This window comes from Chanodichthys erythropterus, chromosome 3, assembly GCF_024489055.1.
Source record: "Chanodichthys erythropterus isolate Z2021 chromosome 3, ASM2448905v1, whole genome shotgun sequence".
NCBI lineage: Eukaryota > Metazoa > Chordata > Actinopteri > Cypriniformes > Xenocyprididae > Chanodichthys > Chanodichthys erythropterus.
Genome location: NC_090223.1, coordinates 72,021,200 through 72,039,554, shown reverse-complemented (window position 1 = coordinate 72,039,554; position 18,355 = coordinate 72,021,200). Strand labels below are relative to the sequence as shown.

Here is an 18,355-nt window from a genome sequence, read left to right as displayed (position 1 = left end):
ACTTAAGGCTCTTGAACTATTAATAGCTTCTGAAAGTGCATGAAGATGAGAAGACTGCAGGCAGCAGTGCATCTGATAAAACTTTACAATAACAAGTAAGAAACCATATAAAGTCAGTAAAATACATGGTCATTCTTGAATATAATCATAATAATAACAATAACAATAGTAATATGCTAATTATTATTTGTATTATTACTATTAAAACTAAAATAATAACAAAACATAATAACTGTTATTATTATTATTGGTATTACTAATACTAGTAACCAAATAACAAGTAAGAAACACAAGGGGATAGAAACATGTCTGAATATGATATAAATTAAAATGCATTCAGTTTCATCAGTGTTTTATGACTAAGGTTATGAGGAGCATGACAAATCAGAGATGCAGGATGCGTCTTAAAAAAAAAAAATCAAACATACTTACAAAGCCAAAAACGTTCTGTGCTGGGCTCTTAAAAGAGCCTTTGGGTGTATTTAACTGCTGTTAACACACAATGAAAGAGGCGAGAACATGAGTATACAAATTAAAATGCTTTCAGTTGCATCAGCGATTTCTGACTTATCAGGATGTGTAGAATTATAACTTACAATAATCAGACGACAATTGACACTGAAAAAGAGAGAAGAGAATAATTATTAGTATAAATTACAAAAGTGAATTAATGATTAAATATTTAAATATTAAATAATATCAATAATAGTGGTAATAATAGGCCTATTAATAGGAAGAATTATAAAAATAATAACATTAAATAATTTATTAATACAATAATAGTATTATTGTTTATACTACTACTACTAATAATAATAATTATTATTATTAATACTGTTAACAATAATAATTCAAATAAAATATAATAATTGTATAATATAATCATTTAAAATATAATAATTTTAAACATTAATTAATTAAATATATTTAAATATGAAATATTAATAGTAGTAGTATCAATAATAATAATAATAATAACAATAATAATATTTTTTTTAATTAAATTAAAAAATTTCAATATTTAATTTCATTATACAGTTTTCATCTTACAGCGGCTTTTGTCTCGCTCTAGAAGTGACGCGTGTGCGCGCTCGCAGCCCTGAAGGCGCTACTTTCCATACAAAGTGAATAGGCCTATATTATAATTACAAAGTGAACATATTATAATTGTAGAATTTATTTCTTTTTACGCAAGGTTAACAGGAAAGACATAACTCTGAAATGAAAGAGCTTCTCTCAATCCGAGCGGATATGCTCTATTATCCCAAGTGACGTCACACAGACTAACGGCATTTAACGGTATTTAACGCTATACCAGGTATTTGACGGTGCTGATAAATGGATAAAAAGACAGAAATCCATTGTTTATGTGAACAATATATGTACATTTACTGGAAATGACAGTTAATCAGTTTTATGACAATTTAAAAGGTTCGTTATGTAAAAGTGGCCGTTATTTAGTGGTATACCCTGAGTATAGGCTATAATTAGATTTTATTATTTGCTTTCTTTCTTCAAGTTTTAAATGTTATTTACATTTATAGTGGGTTCATACATTTACATTAAAGTCATTTATACATTACAAAGTAATTTACCTAAATCGGTTAAATAAAAAAGTACTTTACCTGAGAAAAACTCGTAGGATGGGATTTCCTCTCACAAGGTACCGTGCTCTGCGCGCGGTGGACACAAGACCCCAGCTTATATATGCCCGCCGGCAGGTTTCGCGGGCTTGGCACGCGAGTAAGAATTTAAATGAAGACAGAAGTCTATAGGCTATATATATATATATATATATATATATATATATATATATATATATATATATATATATATAATGTAAATTTTGATTCCTTGTATATTATATATAAACTTAGATTTATTGTATTATATTATATTATATTATTAATGAATTAATTAACAATTGTTTTGGTGATACCTGGATGTGGAAATATGTATAATATAGTATATAATGTATATAATATTAAACAACCCATAGGTGGCGATATCGCTAGTGAGTCGCCAAAGATGCTGGAAGAGAAGAAGCATGTATGCACGAGAGAACTACGTTGCGTGGGACCATTTGATGTTTTTGACGTGCAAGTGGTTGGAGGTAAGTATAGTATGATATGTGTTATGTTGAAATTGTATTGTATTTTATCGTAGTAGTCATTTGTGGGATATATGTGTGTTTTCCCCCCGACGTGCACCACAGTGTATGCAGTCTATGGTATGCACGCGCTAAATAAAATTACTTTGAAAATGGATCACTGTTAAAATCTATCTTTACTATTGAAACTTAATCAAATGTGTCAGAGAAGTTATATGTTATTAGGTGTTTATTACAAAGAATACCATGACAAATAATGGCTATTGAGTAACGTTAATCACATATTTTGTAGAGGGGGTGAAAATTAATATGTCACCTGAAATTAACCCAAATTACAGGGGGTAAAAATGACATTAGTGAAAGTGAAGACCAAGTATTGATTTTATATCATTTTATTAATTTTGTTTATTGAAAAAAAGGTGAAAGTGCCATGTGAAGGCCAAGTATGGTAACCCAGAATTTGTCCTCTGCTATTAACCCATTGAAGTTAGTGCACACACATTAGGTGTAGTGAGTAGTGAAGACACACACACACACACAGAGCAGTGGGCAACCATTCACTTTTGGTGCCTGGTGCAATTGGGGTTTAGGTGCCTTGCTCAAGGGCACCTCAGTAATTTCCTGCCTGTATTGAGACTCGAACCTGTGACCTTCAGGTTACAAGTTTGACTCCCTAACCATTAGGCTTGGTAGGTCTATTTGGAAAATCTGTTGTTTTTAGCAATATTTGTTGCTATTTTAATACCCCATACCTGTAACTAAAGAAATATTTAATATATCTTAATATCCTTTTAGATTCTGGTTCTTAAACTTTCTTTTGTTATTGTCATTTTGAAGGCCCTATACTGTTTAATTCTAGAGATATTGGGATCTCAGTATAATTTCATGAATAAATTGTTAAATTGACACCTTTTCAGTGGTCTGAAAAATGCATATCATATGCTAAATTATGACTTTGTTTTTCTCCATAGAGTTCTTTTGATTTTGGACTTGGAAGCCTCCACAGACAGTGGGGAATTTGACATTTCCCCCAGCCGTTTGACCACTTGAGTAAGTGGCTGCTTTCCTGACCTTACGAGACGTTTCAGTTTCCCAAAATCGGTTCCGGTAGATGCACCATTGAATGTATATTGTACACCATGAAGTGATTTATTTTGTTTCTCCAACAAAGTATGTCATCAGCTCTTTACAGCAGCTGTTGTGGTCCACTGCCAGAGTAGGGCAGAGCAGAAGACCCAAGGCAACACTGAACGCCATGAAATGTTCGTACAACTGGTCCGCCAGAATTCCCTTCAGCACCACTGTATACAGGTTCCTTGGTTTTTGGGCAAAACAGCTTGGAATGACCTCCTTCCCTTGGAGTGACAGCAGCCATTGGGTCACTTCATTTATTTGACCAGCAGACATTCTCACCTTTCTGTCTCCTCTAACCCACTCTGTGATGAGCTTTTTCATTACACCCAGGCAGGCTTGGTGCATGTAGTCGATTGGAAATTGCTCTACCATGTCCAGTGGGAGGTTCAAAAATGGAGACATTGGAATGTTTTCATTCTCCTGACGTCTTGTCATTTCAGCACGGTATGTGGCATTGGTCCGTAGACTTTTTTTTACCATGGCTCTTGCGGGTGCGTCACACACAACACATCTGTTTTTTTATGTCTTTTCCATCCAAACCATTTTCAAGAAGTTCCTGAATGTCTTTTATGGCTTCTTCTGTAAAATCCAGGTTTGCTGGTTTGGTGGGACCAATTGGCAGTGTTACAGGGAAGACATTGATGGGTGACAGGTGAATGGCACAGAGGATGGGCCCTGACGTCTTATCATGTGTCACTGGTGCATAGAATGAGGTTGTTCACCTCTGGGTAAGTCACATGCCAAGAAAGGAAGCACCATAACAGCATCATATAATTTATTACAAGTGACCATCAGATTTTTACATCACTTTAAAAATGTAAATCAGATCCGTAAAGCTAAAGCAAATTTCTTTATTGAGATAATTAAAGGGACAAATGGAAATGGAAAATTAATATAGGAAAATTTAAATGATCTGTTAGGACGAAATAAAGATATAAATTTCAAAGATCTGCAACTTCAAGTTAAAGGTATGCTAACTGATAATTTAGACATTATCGTCAATAGCTTTAACAGATACTTTATTAGCTCAGTTGAGGATTTGACAATGCATTTTAAATGCCCAAACATCCCATACAAGCCTCTAGATGCTAATAAACTAATATTTAGTATACAGGATATATCTGTTCCTGACGTTATAAAAATAATTTCATCTCTAAAAAGTTCAAAAGCCAGAGATACTTTTGGTTTCACTAATGATCTTTTAAAACTCCATAAAGAGGCTCTTGCAAGCCCAATTGCACACCTGATAAATCTATCTATAAAACAGGGAATAGTGCCCTAAACATGGAAGACTGCTAGGGTTATCCCAGTCTTTAAGGCTGGTGGTAAGTCAAAACCAGAGAATTTTCGCCCAATAAGTGTTCTAACAATAATTTCAAAATAGCTGAAAAATGGGTTGCCTCACAGTTAATTGAACACCTAAACAGTAGTGATACCCCTTTCCATCCAATTCAGTTTGGATTTCGCAAACATCACTCTACAGAAACAGCCACTTGTTATTTTCTTGAGAATTTAAGAAAGCCTGTTAGACCAGGGCGGCTTTGTAGGGGCTGTTTTTCTGAACTTGAAGCGAGCCTTTGATACCATTAATCATAATGTGTTTCTTGCTAAATTTACTTATTTTAATTTCTCTGAAAGAGCACATTGTTGGATGCAATCATATTTGTCAGACTGAAAACAAGCTGTACAAATAGGAAATTCACAGTCATCTTATCTTACTTGTTCTGCTGGAGTCCCACAAGGCTCAATACTGGGACCGATTTTATTCAGTCTCTATGTTAATAACTTACCAAATGTCTGTTCAAATATAAAAATGCAATTATACGCTGATGATACAGTATTGTATTCTCACGGCAGCCAGCAGAGGGGCCAGAGCCATCTGTCTTAGTCAGTGGAGAGAGACTAGATGTGGTAGAACAATTTAAGTATCTTGGTGTGGTCTTTGATTCACATCTGACATTTAAGCAACATGTAAAAAAAATCTCAAATATTATAAAATTTAACTTGTCAAATTTCCAACGTATAAGGCCTTTTCTTACTGTTGAGTCAGCAAAGGCTTATATGCATGACTTAATGTTATACAATCTGGACTCATACAACTGAGAGCATCTTAAAACCCCTCAAGGGTTTTTGGCGACTTACTTAATGTACAATGGCGCAGAACTAAATTTAGCCAAATGGTGGTGTCTATCAGAGGCACACAGTCATGGAATACATTACCAGCTCAAGTTAGGAATTGTGACAATTACTTAACCTTTAAAAAAATAACTTAAACAATGGCTGAAATAAAACTGGCGATGTACCCATATGTAAATAATTTTCTTATTGGATGTCTGTTCATAGTGGCCTTTTAACTTCTATGTGACTGCTGTTTACAGTACTTAGTCTTTGTTGTTCTGTGTAATATGTCTACATGTATGTTGTTATGTTTGTAAATAATCTGTATTTTGTGTTTTATCATACCTGCCTTAGGACAACGTATGAAATTGTGCTAATTCCAGCATATTTACACTGATGCTCATTGCTGATTTGTTGATCAATGTGCACTGTCCTAATTCAAATAAAAAATAAAATAAATAAATAAATCATATATTTAAAATAGGAAACAGCCAAGCTGGCAAAATAATATAAAATGTTTAATAGATAAATAAAATTTGTAAATGATTGTTTTGACACACCCATTTTAGATCTTGGAGTCACTACTAATGAGCTGATAACCTTAATCAGGTGTGTTTGATTGAGGGGACAACGTGCAGTGCTGGTGGGCCTCCAGGAATGTGGTTGGGAACCACTATCCTAATTGTTTACATTTTGCATAAAGTATAATAGCTGTCATCGTTCAGATTGTTAATGCAAGGTTCATCCAAACTGTGTTTAATGTAAAGCTCCAATTAAATTAAGATAATTATTCACTCACAAATAAATCTCTCAATGAGTAAAATTGTCTCTATTGACTACACATTATGTACAGTTGTGCTCAAAATTATTCATACCCTTTGTAAATATAATCAAAGAAGGCTGTGAAAATAAATCTGCATTGTTCATCCTTTTGATCTTTTATTTTAAAACTTTATAAAAATCCAACCGTTCATTGGAGAATACGAATTTTAAATGGTTAATAATACTAATAATAATCTCATTGTGAAATAAATGATTTTCTATAATACACATTGCTCACAATTAATCATACCCTTTTATTCAAAACTTTTTTAACCTCCTTTTGCCAAGATAGCCATTATATGACTTCTAACAGGGACAGTCAGGTTGATTTTTTTTTTTTTTAATCTTTTGCTGTTTGATAGAATCAATGATGCCATGTATCTGAACAAGATGTCCAGGATCTCCGGCGGAAAAATAGGCCCACAATATTCCAGCAGTACATTTCATAGCTCTTATCTTGACAAAAAAAGAGGTTACAAACAGATTAAAAGGGTATGATTAATTGTGAGCAGTGTGTATTAGAGAAAAAAAACATTTATTTCATAATGAGATTATTATTAGTATTATTAGTATTATTAACCATTTAAAATTCTTATTCTCCAATAAACGGTTGCAGATTTATTTTCACAGCCTTCTTTGGTAATATTTACCAAGGGTATGAATAATTCTGAGCACAACTGTATGTAATGACAAGTAAGTTTATATTTTTAATTATTTCCCTGGTTCAGAAAGTAACAGTGGCTGTGATAAACTTTCACCTTATAAAGATGTTTCTGTCAAATATGCCTGCTCCTGAGCAAGTTTGAGCTTAATGACTTCAAAGAATCTAACAATCCTGGATCATCTCTAATCATCAACTGTAAATACTGATGATTAATCCACATACGAAAAACAAACCCCTGTTGTTTACCTGTCGATGATGATTATCATTATTAATTTAATCTCCGATCATTATTTTACAGGTGTTCATCTGTTTCCTTATTTGGCTGGTTTGGAAGGATTACAGAAAAGACACAGATGGTTGAATGGTCAATGACACAAAACAGGCAGAAGAAATACAACACAAGTACAAGGGTTAAGTTAAACATGAACTTTTTGTAGTGTCCATGGAAATGTGCAAAACCAATCTGACTGGCTTCTAGTTAATCCTGCCTGACTGTGTAGTGTCATTTTAACATAAAGCTTCCAGAGCCCTCAAAGTGTCAGTCTCCAGCGTTGCAGGCTCATGGACATGTGCTACAAAAATTCTTGGCGAAACTCTCTGCAAAACTCTCTTGTTTCATGGAACAACCCCCCCCCCCCCCCCCCCCCCCCCCCCCATCTTTTAATATCTAAATAATAGCCAAGTGAAATCAGCATTACAATGTTTCCAATATGCTTCTAATTTATTATCTCCCTTTAATAGTGCTGCAGCTGCAGCTGCTCACCAAGGCTCTCTCAATTTAAAATTGACACACTATCCCTGACATCGCTGCCTATCACTGTTTTATTGTGTATGGGGATGTTCTTTATGTTGATTTTGAGTGATGTTGATTATTTTGTTGCTTACTGTTGTGTACATGAAGCTGAAACCATTCTTTACACTCTTCGTTCTGGGAACGTTCTCTTTAGGTTATAAAATTAACCCAAAAAATAACCTACAGGGAACGTTCTGGGAACGTTCTCCTTAGGTTGTAAAATGATCCCAAAAAAAGAACCTGCAGGGAACGTTCTGGGAACGTTCTGTTTAGGTTAAAAAAAAAAGGGAACCAATAGAGAACGTTCTCAGAACGTTCTTATTTGGTTCCCCAAAAAAATAACCAAACGGGAACCATATGGGAACGTTAGGGGAACGTTCTGTGTTTACTGGGGAAGACCTCCAGAGAGTACCAGGTAAGACGTGATATCTACGTTTTCAGAACGTCGCATGGTGACTTTTAATGTAAGAACAACGTTAAAAAAACGTTTCTGCAACGTCATTAATACGACATCTTTCGTATTAAATACGTCGGATAAAAACGTTATCACAACCTTTTCACGACGTGAAAAAAACGTTTTTACAACGTTATCGTGTTTGCTGGGACGTGATATCTACGTTTTCAGAACGTCGCATGGTGACTTTTAACGTAAAAACAACGAAAAAAAACCCTTCCTGCAACGTTTTGAAAATACGGTATTTATAACGTAAAAAACCCCCGACATCTGTCGTATTAAATACGTCGGATAAAAACGTTATCACAACCTTTTCACGACGTGAAAAAAACGTTTTTACAACGTTATTATGTTTGCTGGGTTTGTACTACTTTGTCACAGTCCACTATTTATTATTATTATGGAAATTAAATATGCATTTATATACTGCACTCCCAAAAAGACTCATTACTAGAAATTGTTTTGTCTGTATGGTGATTAACTACTTTTGTGCGCATGTTCTATAAGAAATCAGCTTCGGAAAGGAACCCCACCCTTACCATAATTATCCAACTTACCACAGATATAAAATGACTCTGACTCACCTGACTAACGAGTGTCACATCGGTCTTTGCATGATGGAAACGCCTGATCCCTTGAATAAAACAGATGTAGTATCTTTTAAAATAAAATACTAAGTAGTTAAAGGGTTCATGAAACCCCAGAACACATTTTTTGAGCTGTATAGGCTGCACATCATTGAAAACACTACTCATTAATTTTATTTAAAAGTTTTTGCATTTTTCAGAGCGATTTCTGTCTTCCGGTTTGAAAAGCAAAGTTGGAGCAACGTCACAAAATCTGAAGCAAGATCAGCCCATACTGGTTGGCTCCGGCAGGGGCGGATCTACCGGGGTGGCACGGGGTGGCAACTGCCACCCTAAGAAAAAGCTGCCACCCCGTCTGCCACCCCAAAATTATCAGAGAATAAAATATAAATGTTAGCAGTGTTTCAAGTAGGCTACTACTGCTTTTCAGCAGCGGCGCTTCAATGTGATGACATAAAAAAATACAGCGTATTGCAAAATAATGACAAGAAAAAACGTCTTTCAATAGACAATGCAGCGTCTGAACAGGACTTTTATTTTGGAGTGACGACATGACGTCATAAGACTGCGCTGCGCTCCTGCATCTGCTGTGATTCTGCTGAAGAAAGGTTTGTTTTAAGAATTTAATCTGTTTAAATCGATAGAAACAGTTCAATGATTTATAGTTGTGTGTTTTGTTTTAAACAAGCGATGTGAAATGAGAGTTTATGTACTATTTAATGAAACCTTGTGATTCTTTATCTAACTGTAATGAAGGATATTTGTGTGAGTAAATCTCATATCCACTGATGAGAAACAGTAAACCTGCGTCACATTTCTCTCTCTATTTATCATAAATAAGTTTATCATGAACACGAGTTCAGTCTCTGGAGAGTCATGATGGAGAAACTGAACTTTTCAATTGAATCAAATACTTTGAGAAATGATTCAGTGAATCACGACTCGCGCTCAAACAGTGAACAAGAACGAGAACAACAAGCACTAACAAACTAAACATGTTTTCATCAGTCATAAATGCCTTAATATTAAGTTTATTCATTTGCAGCGTTAGTTTTTAGAGATTTGTTTTGTCTAACAGGGTCATTAGACCATTAACTCTGTTAATTATTCTCTTCTTAAAGATGGAGTTTATTAAAGAGGAGACTGAAGATATAAAGATGGTGTTTATTAAAGAGGAGACTGAAGACATGAAGATGGCATTCATTAAAGAGGAAGAGAGTGAAGATATAAAGATGGTGTTTATTAAAGATGAGACTGAAGACCTGAAGATTGAAGAAACATTCAGAGTGAAACATGAAGAAACTGAGGAACAAACAGGTTGGTTTTATTCTCAAAGCTGAACTCAGTCATTTGATCATTATTAAAATGTCCAGCTCTACAGAAATAGAGAATATACAGAAGTATAATCTTGAAGAAAAGTGTCTTAATTCATTCAGTCAGTTCATTCACTCCTTCAAGTGGACTTACTATAGAGCTAGAGTTAGGGTTTAGTTACTTGTAATTAAGCTTTATTAACTCATTACTATAGTGAGTAAATGTAATAATGTGTAACTACATCACTTTAAAATACAGTGTTTCCATTAAATCTGATCCCGGACCACAAAACCACTCTTAAGTCGCACGGGTATATTTGTGTATTTGGGGGCACCTATACTGTAACCTACTATTTTAATTATAAAAAAAAATATATAAACGTTGAGCTAAATCTAATTCATTTAAAGCTAAACTGAAACAGAAACTGGCGTTATAACCTATAATCTGTCATAAATCCAAATGTTTCCATATTCACGATTTGGAGGCTAAACTATATTATTTAAACACTTATTGTACACATACTACTATAACTTTTTACATATTTGGTTGAATGTATGTTATTTTTACAATTAACAGGCTGCAATGTCAAGTGGCTAAAACTGATATATGTTGTGTGTACGCGAGGCGCCTGCGCGATCACTTGAATTTTCTTAAAAGCAGAAACAACTCTAAAATAGGCTACTCTGACATTTATGGTCACATGTCGAATGTCGAATCTGTGAAGGGCTAAAGGTACAATAGGTAATATTTTTGCAGTAAAATATCCAAAAACCACTAGGCCAGTGTTATGTATTTTGTTCACTTGAGTACTTACAATATCCCAAATGTTTACAACAATTTGTAAATCGTGAGTAAATTGCAATTTTAACCAAGGCTCCGGGACGTGTGAGGAGTCGCCTGTCAATGGCATCATACCCGCGTTACCCTCGGTTACCAATTTTATTTTGTAGAAACCATGGAAACACCAAAGACGCTTTAATAAATCACATGTTTTAAGGGTACAACTTTTTTTTTCATAGGCAGAAAGTTATCGTTATATAGTTAACTCGTCTTATTGTTTAATCTAATTTTTTTGCGAGTACCATGCTTCACCATGCCTCAGAGAAAAACACTATTTTGTGAAGTAGCTAACATAGCATAATCAGATGCAGCTTTATTTTTTTTCTCCATCATACAATACGTTTTAAAAATAATTGCATGTCATTTATCAACACAAGCCATCCAGCATTTAATCTGATATTGTAAAATCGATCTATCTTACTGCAGTGTGTAACAGTGTCTCACAGCAGCCGCCGAGCGAACGCTCAGAGTAACGTTATAACATCATTTTCAACACTCTCAAATGTATCGAATATGATAAACAGCTGCGTTTCCTCATACCAAAGAGTATATTCTTTGCTCATACTAAGGACTGGAAAAGCGGAAGTAGTAGTTTAATCTTCTTGTAATAATAATTACCATTATCGATATTTTTTTTTTAACAAACACTGATTGACAAACAATATCTTAAGCACCACCACCAGTCCTGCTTAGTTAAAATGACAAATATGCATTCATGGTTACCAAGTTTTAATTCTTGTTGATAAAGTTCTATTATTAATTAAATAATACTTGATTGATTGATGTTAAGAGCTTTGCCATGTTACAAAAAAAAGCTAATTTGGTGGAATCATATATAATTTTTTGTTCTAGCTTTATTCTGTGCTATCATCTCCGCTGGTTTCAAAATATGTCTCTGTTTTCTCCTTGTTCAGCAACAACACAACCTTGTTTCTGCAGTGACTTTAAACATGTTTCCTATAACAATGTCTGACGTTTATGTTTGACGAGGCGTGAGCAAGTCAAACAAACCACGCTAAATCTGATCAGAGCGCTCGGACTGAAACAGACTTCCAGAAATACAATTTTTGAATAGGATTTCAGACCAATCAAAAGCTTAGAGAGTTACATTTAACCCTTATAGGGTCTTTTTAGTTTTTGTTCAAATGACATGAAAATTTGTACAGTGGTTAACTCTTTCTAGATCTACAAATAAAAAAAAAAAAAATTGAATAATATCTAATTTTGTAACAAAATAATTGTTTTTTAAAAAACAAATTTTACTCTGTTTATTAATGTTTTGACTTCATATTTGTGCAGTTTTATAAAGGATTTATCATATCTTTTACATTTATTTATTTTGTATAAAAACCTACTCAAAAAAAGATTTATGTTGAATTAAAAAAAAAAAAAAAAATGGAGTAAAATTACATTTGTTTTTTTTTTTTTTAAACAAACAAACAAAAAAATTATGTTACAAAATTACATTTTGTTGCCTGGGGTCTGTGGAGACCCCGAAGACCCTGGGTGTACTTCCCAAATGAAGACCGCACAAGGATTAAAGTAGCTAGACAGATTCTGTTAGTTCAGAGTAAACAATGATGTACTTCTGAGTCCTTAAGATGGAGGGAAGTTAGCAAGGCAAGGGCATAAAAATCTGAACTTGAGCGTAGCCCTGGAGTACCTCAACGGGACACTTTGTAGATTTATTTGAAATATCCATCAGTCTCAGATCAGAGAATCAGTAACCTAGAGCAGGAATGTCCAATCCTGTTCCTGGAGATCTACATACATGCAGAGTTCAGATCCAACACTGATCGAACACACCTGCCCCTGAAGATCTTAGTTCACTGCTTCAGGTGTGTTTGATCAGGGTTGGAGCTGAACTCTGCAGGAAATGTAGATCCAAAGCCACTGGAAGGCAAGCCTGCAACTTTTAGCCAAAAAAGCGTAACGACTAATGCTATGCTAACGGTACACAGAGAATGAAACCAGAGGCTGTTTTTCGAATGGATGAGAGGCTTCACTATGCTGATTAAACAGCTTTTGTGGGGAAGTAGTTAATCCTTTAATTAATGGATAGCCTGTTTGCCAATCTTCAGCATGAGTTCAGCATGTTTTACACTAAACAATACCTTAGAATAGATAGGCGTACCTACGGGGTACACACAACGCAAAAATATAAATCAGCCTTAAGTCTTCAGGAATGCTTGAAAATTACAGGCAGGTGTATTTGATTAGGGATGAAACTTAAGTCTGCAAAACAGTGGCCCTCTAGTACCAAAGCTGCCCATCCCTGATCCATAGGATTGGATAGGGTATAGATCATACATGTTGTTCATTTTGATGCTTTAAATGTCTGAATTGTTTTTTGTTTTGTCTATTTTTGTCCTAGACCTGATGGCACTGAGAGAGGCGAGTCATGAACTTAATGAAAGGGAAGAAGAGAAAGAACATTATAATTTAATGAGTGAAGAAAAATCAACAGAGTTTTCCTTACAAAAAGGAGCTCAAAAGACAGGAACTAAAAGTTGTTTCACTTGCCAACAGTGTGGAAAGAGTTTCAAACATAAAAAACACCTTATAGACCACATGAGCATTCACACTGGAGAGAAACCTTTCACCTGCCAACAGTGTGGACAGAGTTTCAGAAGAAAAGGAAACCTTAAAGTCCACATGATGAGTCACACTAGAGAAAAGCCTCACACCTGCACTCTGTGCGGGAATGACTTCAAACGGGAGCATAGCCTCAGGCAACACATGATAACTCACACTGGAAAGAGCCCATTCACCTGCCAACAGTGTGGAAAGAGTTTCAGTGACAAAGGAAGCCTTGAAAGACACATGAGAATTCACACTGGAGAAAAGCCTTACACCTGCCAACAATGTGGACAGAGTTTCAGTCAAAAAGGAAACCTTAAAGTCCACATGTCAACTCACACTGGAGAAAAGCCTGTAACTTTGATTCATTATTTTGTAATATCAAAATAAAATTGAACAGCTCAATATTGCAATAAATCGAGGTTGACACAACAGTTCACAAAGCTTGCGCTACTATCACAAACTCAAAATTCCTATTTTTTTGCATTGTTTACTGTTGATCAAATCTATCAAACCAAGAAACCAGAATGAGCTTTTATCATTTGCATAACTTGTATTTTTTTTTTTACTTTAAAAGTTGTCACTTTTTATAGCGTTTTGTGTCTGCTGGTATTGAAATGAATATGGAACCTGCTTACTTTGTTTTTAACTTTGTTAAATGTTAACATTCTTCATGGTATCGTTTGCAGTGAAAAGAAGATATTTATCCCATTGAATGATAATTTGGTGTGTAGCATCTGGATGGATCCGTTCGTAGTCAATAAACTTTGGATTGTTCAGAACTCTTTTAGCAGGCTGGACTGTGTGGTAAAATCTCCCCTCGGTTCCGGCCGGTCTGCAAAAGACAAGCCCATTTGACAACTTTACCACCTGGCCGAAGCTGACCAGGCGGCTATACTGCCAGCTCTTGGGACTTCAAAGGACCAACCCCCTGTTGTGGGCCCAGAGACTCAGTACCAGATCACACACCAACACACACATAGACAAACACACACAGACACACACAAACATGCCTAGAGATGGTATGTACAGTTATTCTCAAAATATGACTGTGCCAAAAGTACCCATCTTATATACACGTGCATGTATGTTTCCCAGTGTTTATGGTAAATAATTGTAGGTGTGTTAGTTTATTGATGGAATTTGCCTGTAAACTATAACTTCTTCTATAGGCTGTTCTGATGTGATGAATTTAGATTCTTTTTAAAGCTCTTTATCTCTCTTATTCCATAATGTATCTCACATCCCTGTAGAATGCATTGCTCTATTTTTAATAGAGATGTTCCGATACCCCTTTTCCATTCCCGATACCGATTCCGATACCTGAGCTCAGGGTATCGGCCGATACCGAGTACTGATTCGATACCTGGGTATGTATTCTGTATAAACAGCTGTATATACTACTAGCCCTGTATAAATTGAAAGAATTATTTATGGTGTGCTTCAGACTTATCCCTTAATAAAACAAGAACAAATACAGTGAACTAGAGTATTTTTATTATCTGACATACATTTGATAGTTATATTATTTATTTTAAGTGAAAAAGAACTTCAAATGCAGCCACAAATCTAACACTGTAAACTGAAAAGGGTATTTTAGTTCTACAATATAACTGTATAAAAACAGTGCAACAAATAGGAATATAATTATATAAGAAAATAATCTATTTAAAACTTAAAGTCCAGAAACAATTTTGTTAATTAAAAATTCCATGTTTTCAACGACTGACAGCGGCTGGTCATCCAGAACAATAAACCCGACAATTTTGTCGGTTATCTTTATTTGTCTCTTGAAAACTTTTCTCTTTGTTTGAATGAAGCTGGCACGCCTCATCCTTCTCCGTCCCAGCCTTTCTGTAACCATTGTGTTGCGCAAGGTGACGCGTCTCTTTAAATGCTTTAGTAAGTTATTTGTGTTAAAGTTGCCAATATTTGTGCCACCCCTCGAAATTGCAGCATTGCATATGAGACATGTTGCCGTTTTACTGGTCTGAAATAATGCCAAACAGCGGACATACTGCTAGCGTGTTTTCATTTCTCCGCTGCTCTAAACAGTGGTTGCTTGTGGCAACACAGCACAATTTCCTGTGTTTGCATTCTGGGCCGCGAAGAAGAATTGATTTCTGATTTTTGCTGCGTTAAGCAAAGATAGCGGGCACAACTAGGTATTGTTTAAGAAAATTGTATCGGATTGGTACGTGAGTTTAATTACTCGCCGATACCAATGCCAGAATTTTTGGTGGTATCGGTGGTATTTCCGATACTAGTATCGGAATCGGAACAACCCTAATTTTTAATAGTACTTTGAAGAAAAATGAAAACTGATCCAACCTCGTAAATTATGCAAATGAGTTCGCAAGAGACAAAGGAATCCTTGCCCGCCAAAGATGGCATTGCATCTATTGGCCACCCAACTCGGGAAGTGGGTTAGTTTCGTTTTTCCATAAAAGCAAAGACGCACAGTTTCTCCCGATTGTCTCTCGAGCACCTCGTGCACGTCTCTCCCGGACGTCTCCGGTGACCACGCGCCTCCATCGTGCTCCTCTTTCGGGAACACCACTTCTTTGGACTCTCTATCTTTTCGGTTAAGTTACTCTTTAAACCTCGTTTGAAAACCTCGCCGGAGAAACCCTCTCGGAAAGGACCAACCAAGCCAAGCGCACTAAAACTCTACTGCACACTGACTTGAACCAATATGCAAGTATTATGATTTCTTTGAAATTAGTTTAAACTGATTTCTGTGCTGGCTTTCAAAAGGTTTAACTGTTGTAATTTACCATTCTTTGATCATCTTTCTTTTCCTGTCTTTTTTTCATTTTCACTCTTGTGTATATATATATATATATATATATATATGTGTGTGTGTGTGTGTGTGTATATCTTCTGTATATATTTAGATGTATAACCTCGGTAGTTTTCATATATTAAATACATTATTCATACTCGATTGTTCTCTTGCTCATTCAACAAAAACCAGGTCACTTTAACGTTTCGATTCTAATACAATCACTCTATGTTTGATGCTATCATAGGAATTTATCCTCGTGGCCAGAGGATAACTTCTGTTATAATAGTCTGTGGAAAACTTACTGGTTTGCTGGACAAACGGATAGTTTCTTTACATAATTATTAAACCAGAACTAATCATATATGTGATTGATTATAATTCGTTGTAATTAATTCACCATATATGTTTAATTCCCCCTTGCGTCGGTATGTTCATAATAATTATTCATAAAGATTTATGAATTATTATATTCATATTTCACCCATAAATTGTTTAATAACTGATCGCTACACGTGATCACTACAGGTGTTTTCACATCATTTTTTTAGAATTCGGTTTACAATGTTGATCTGATTACCATGAGAACAGTGTCACATGCTGCTGCTTCAGCAATCATATTATAGAAAATGTCAGAATAAATAAATGTTCAACAACCTGACAGAAGTCGATACATTTCTGTGTTGGTAGGGTGTAAATGTAACTGTAAATATTCACTTTCCCATATGGCCATGGAGGACAACAAATGACAACCAAAATCAAACCCATAGAAGCGTATGAACAGTTTTTAAGTGGCTGTGTTCAAGTTATACTAATTCACAAGCCGAGCGAGACTCATACTCGCAAATGTAATGTTAATTAAAGCTGCAAGCAGCACTGAAAGGGCCCTCGTACCCCGGCTCACCCATTGGCCTTCGGAAAAGAGTGAATAGTGAGCGACATGCATGTAAGTGTGTAAATACAGGAGAATAAAAGCAAAGTCATGTCAAAGTGGCACACTTCCTGCTGCCAACAGGTGGCGCTTTGACCGTAACTGAATATTGTGATATAGATGTGTTCAGGCCAGAAATATTATCAAATGTCTTAAGTTTGGAGCAGATCGGACATTGTATGCCTAAGTTATAACAACTTCCTGTTTTGTGGCGTTAATCGCATACATTACCACTTAGCCAAGTGCTGCGTGATTTAACGCGTCTTGCATGTTTGGTACTTCATGGCATATTGAAATGTGTTTCTGGTAGTGAATTAAATGTAAAAATGCCATTTCCTTTTGCAAGCAGGTAGCGCTATGACTGAATATTGTCATATACAGGTGCTGGTCATATAATTAGAATATTGTGAAAAAGTTCATTTTTGTATTGTAAATTATTTTAAAAATGAAACTTTCATATATTCTAGATTCCCTACATGTAAAATAAAACATTTCAAAAATTATTATTTTTTTTTTTTTATTTGAATTTTTCATTTGAGTTTCATTAAATGACCATCCCTAAAGTATAAATTCCGGGTATCTCTTGTTCTTTGAAACCACACTAATGGGGAAGACTGCTGACTTGGCAATGGTCCAGGAGACAATCATTGACACCCTCCACAAAGAGAGTAAGACACAGAAGGTCATTACTGAATGGGGTGGCTGTTTACAGAGTGAAATATCAAAGCATATTAAATGCAAAATTGACTGGAAGGAAGAAATTGGGTAGGCAAAGGTGCACAAGCAACAGGGATGACCACAAGCTTGAGAATACTGTCAAGTAAAGCCGATTCAAACACTTGGGAGAGCTTCACAATGAGTCAAATGAAGCCGGAGTCAGCGCATCAAGAGCCACCACACTCAGACATCTTCAGGAAAAGGACTACCAAGCCACTTCTGAAACAGAAACAACATCAGAAGCATCTTACCTGGGCTAAGGAGAAAAAGAACTGGACAGTGAACAGTGGTCGAAAGTCCTCTTTTCAGATAAAAGTAAATTTTGCATTTCATGTTGAAATCATGGTCCCAGAGTCTGAAGGAAGACTGGAGAGGCACAGAATCCAAGCTGCTTGAAGTCAAGTGTGACGTTTCTGAAGTAAGTAATGATTTGGGGGGCCGTGACGTCTGCTGGTGTTGGTCCGTTGTGTTTTATCAAGTGCAAAGTCAATGCAGCCATCTTCCAG

General features: G+C 35.4%; 1 protein-coding gene and 1 long non-coding RNA gene across 2 annotated transcripts in view; both read left to right on the top strand.

The window, feature by feature from the left end:
• LOC137006594 (zinc finger protein 271-like) overlaps nt 1-14,882 on the top strand; it is a 185,028-nt gene extending 170,146 nt beyond the window's left edge. Inside the window, exon 5 of the mRNA XM_067367494.1 lies at nt 13,366-14,882. Coding sequence (XP_067223595.1) covers nt 13,366-13,806 — 441 coding nt within the window. The 3' untranslated portion in view covers nt 13,807-14,882. The remainder of the gene's footprint in view (nt 1-13,365) is intronic.
• Nucleotides 2,024-7,472, top strand: LOC137007776 (uncharacterized). The gene is made up of 4 exons (XR_010892659.1): nt 2,024-2,113; nt 3,082-3,688; nt 3,837-3,972; nt 7,147-7,472. It is a non-coding gene; the product is annotated as an uncharacterized lncRNA (long non-coding RNA).
• Nucleotides 14,883-18,355: the final 3,473 nt, after the last annotated feature.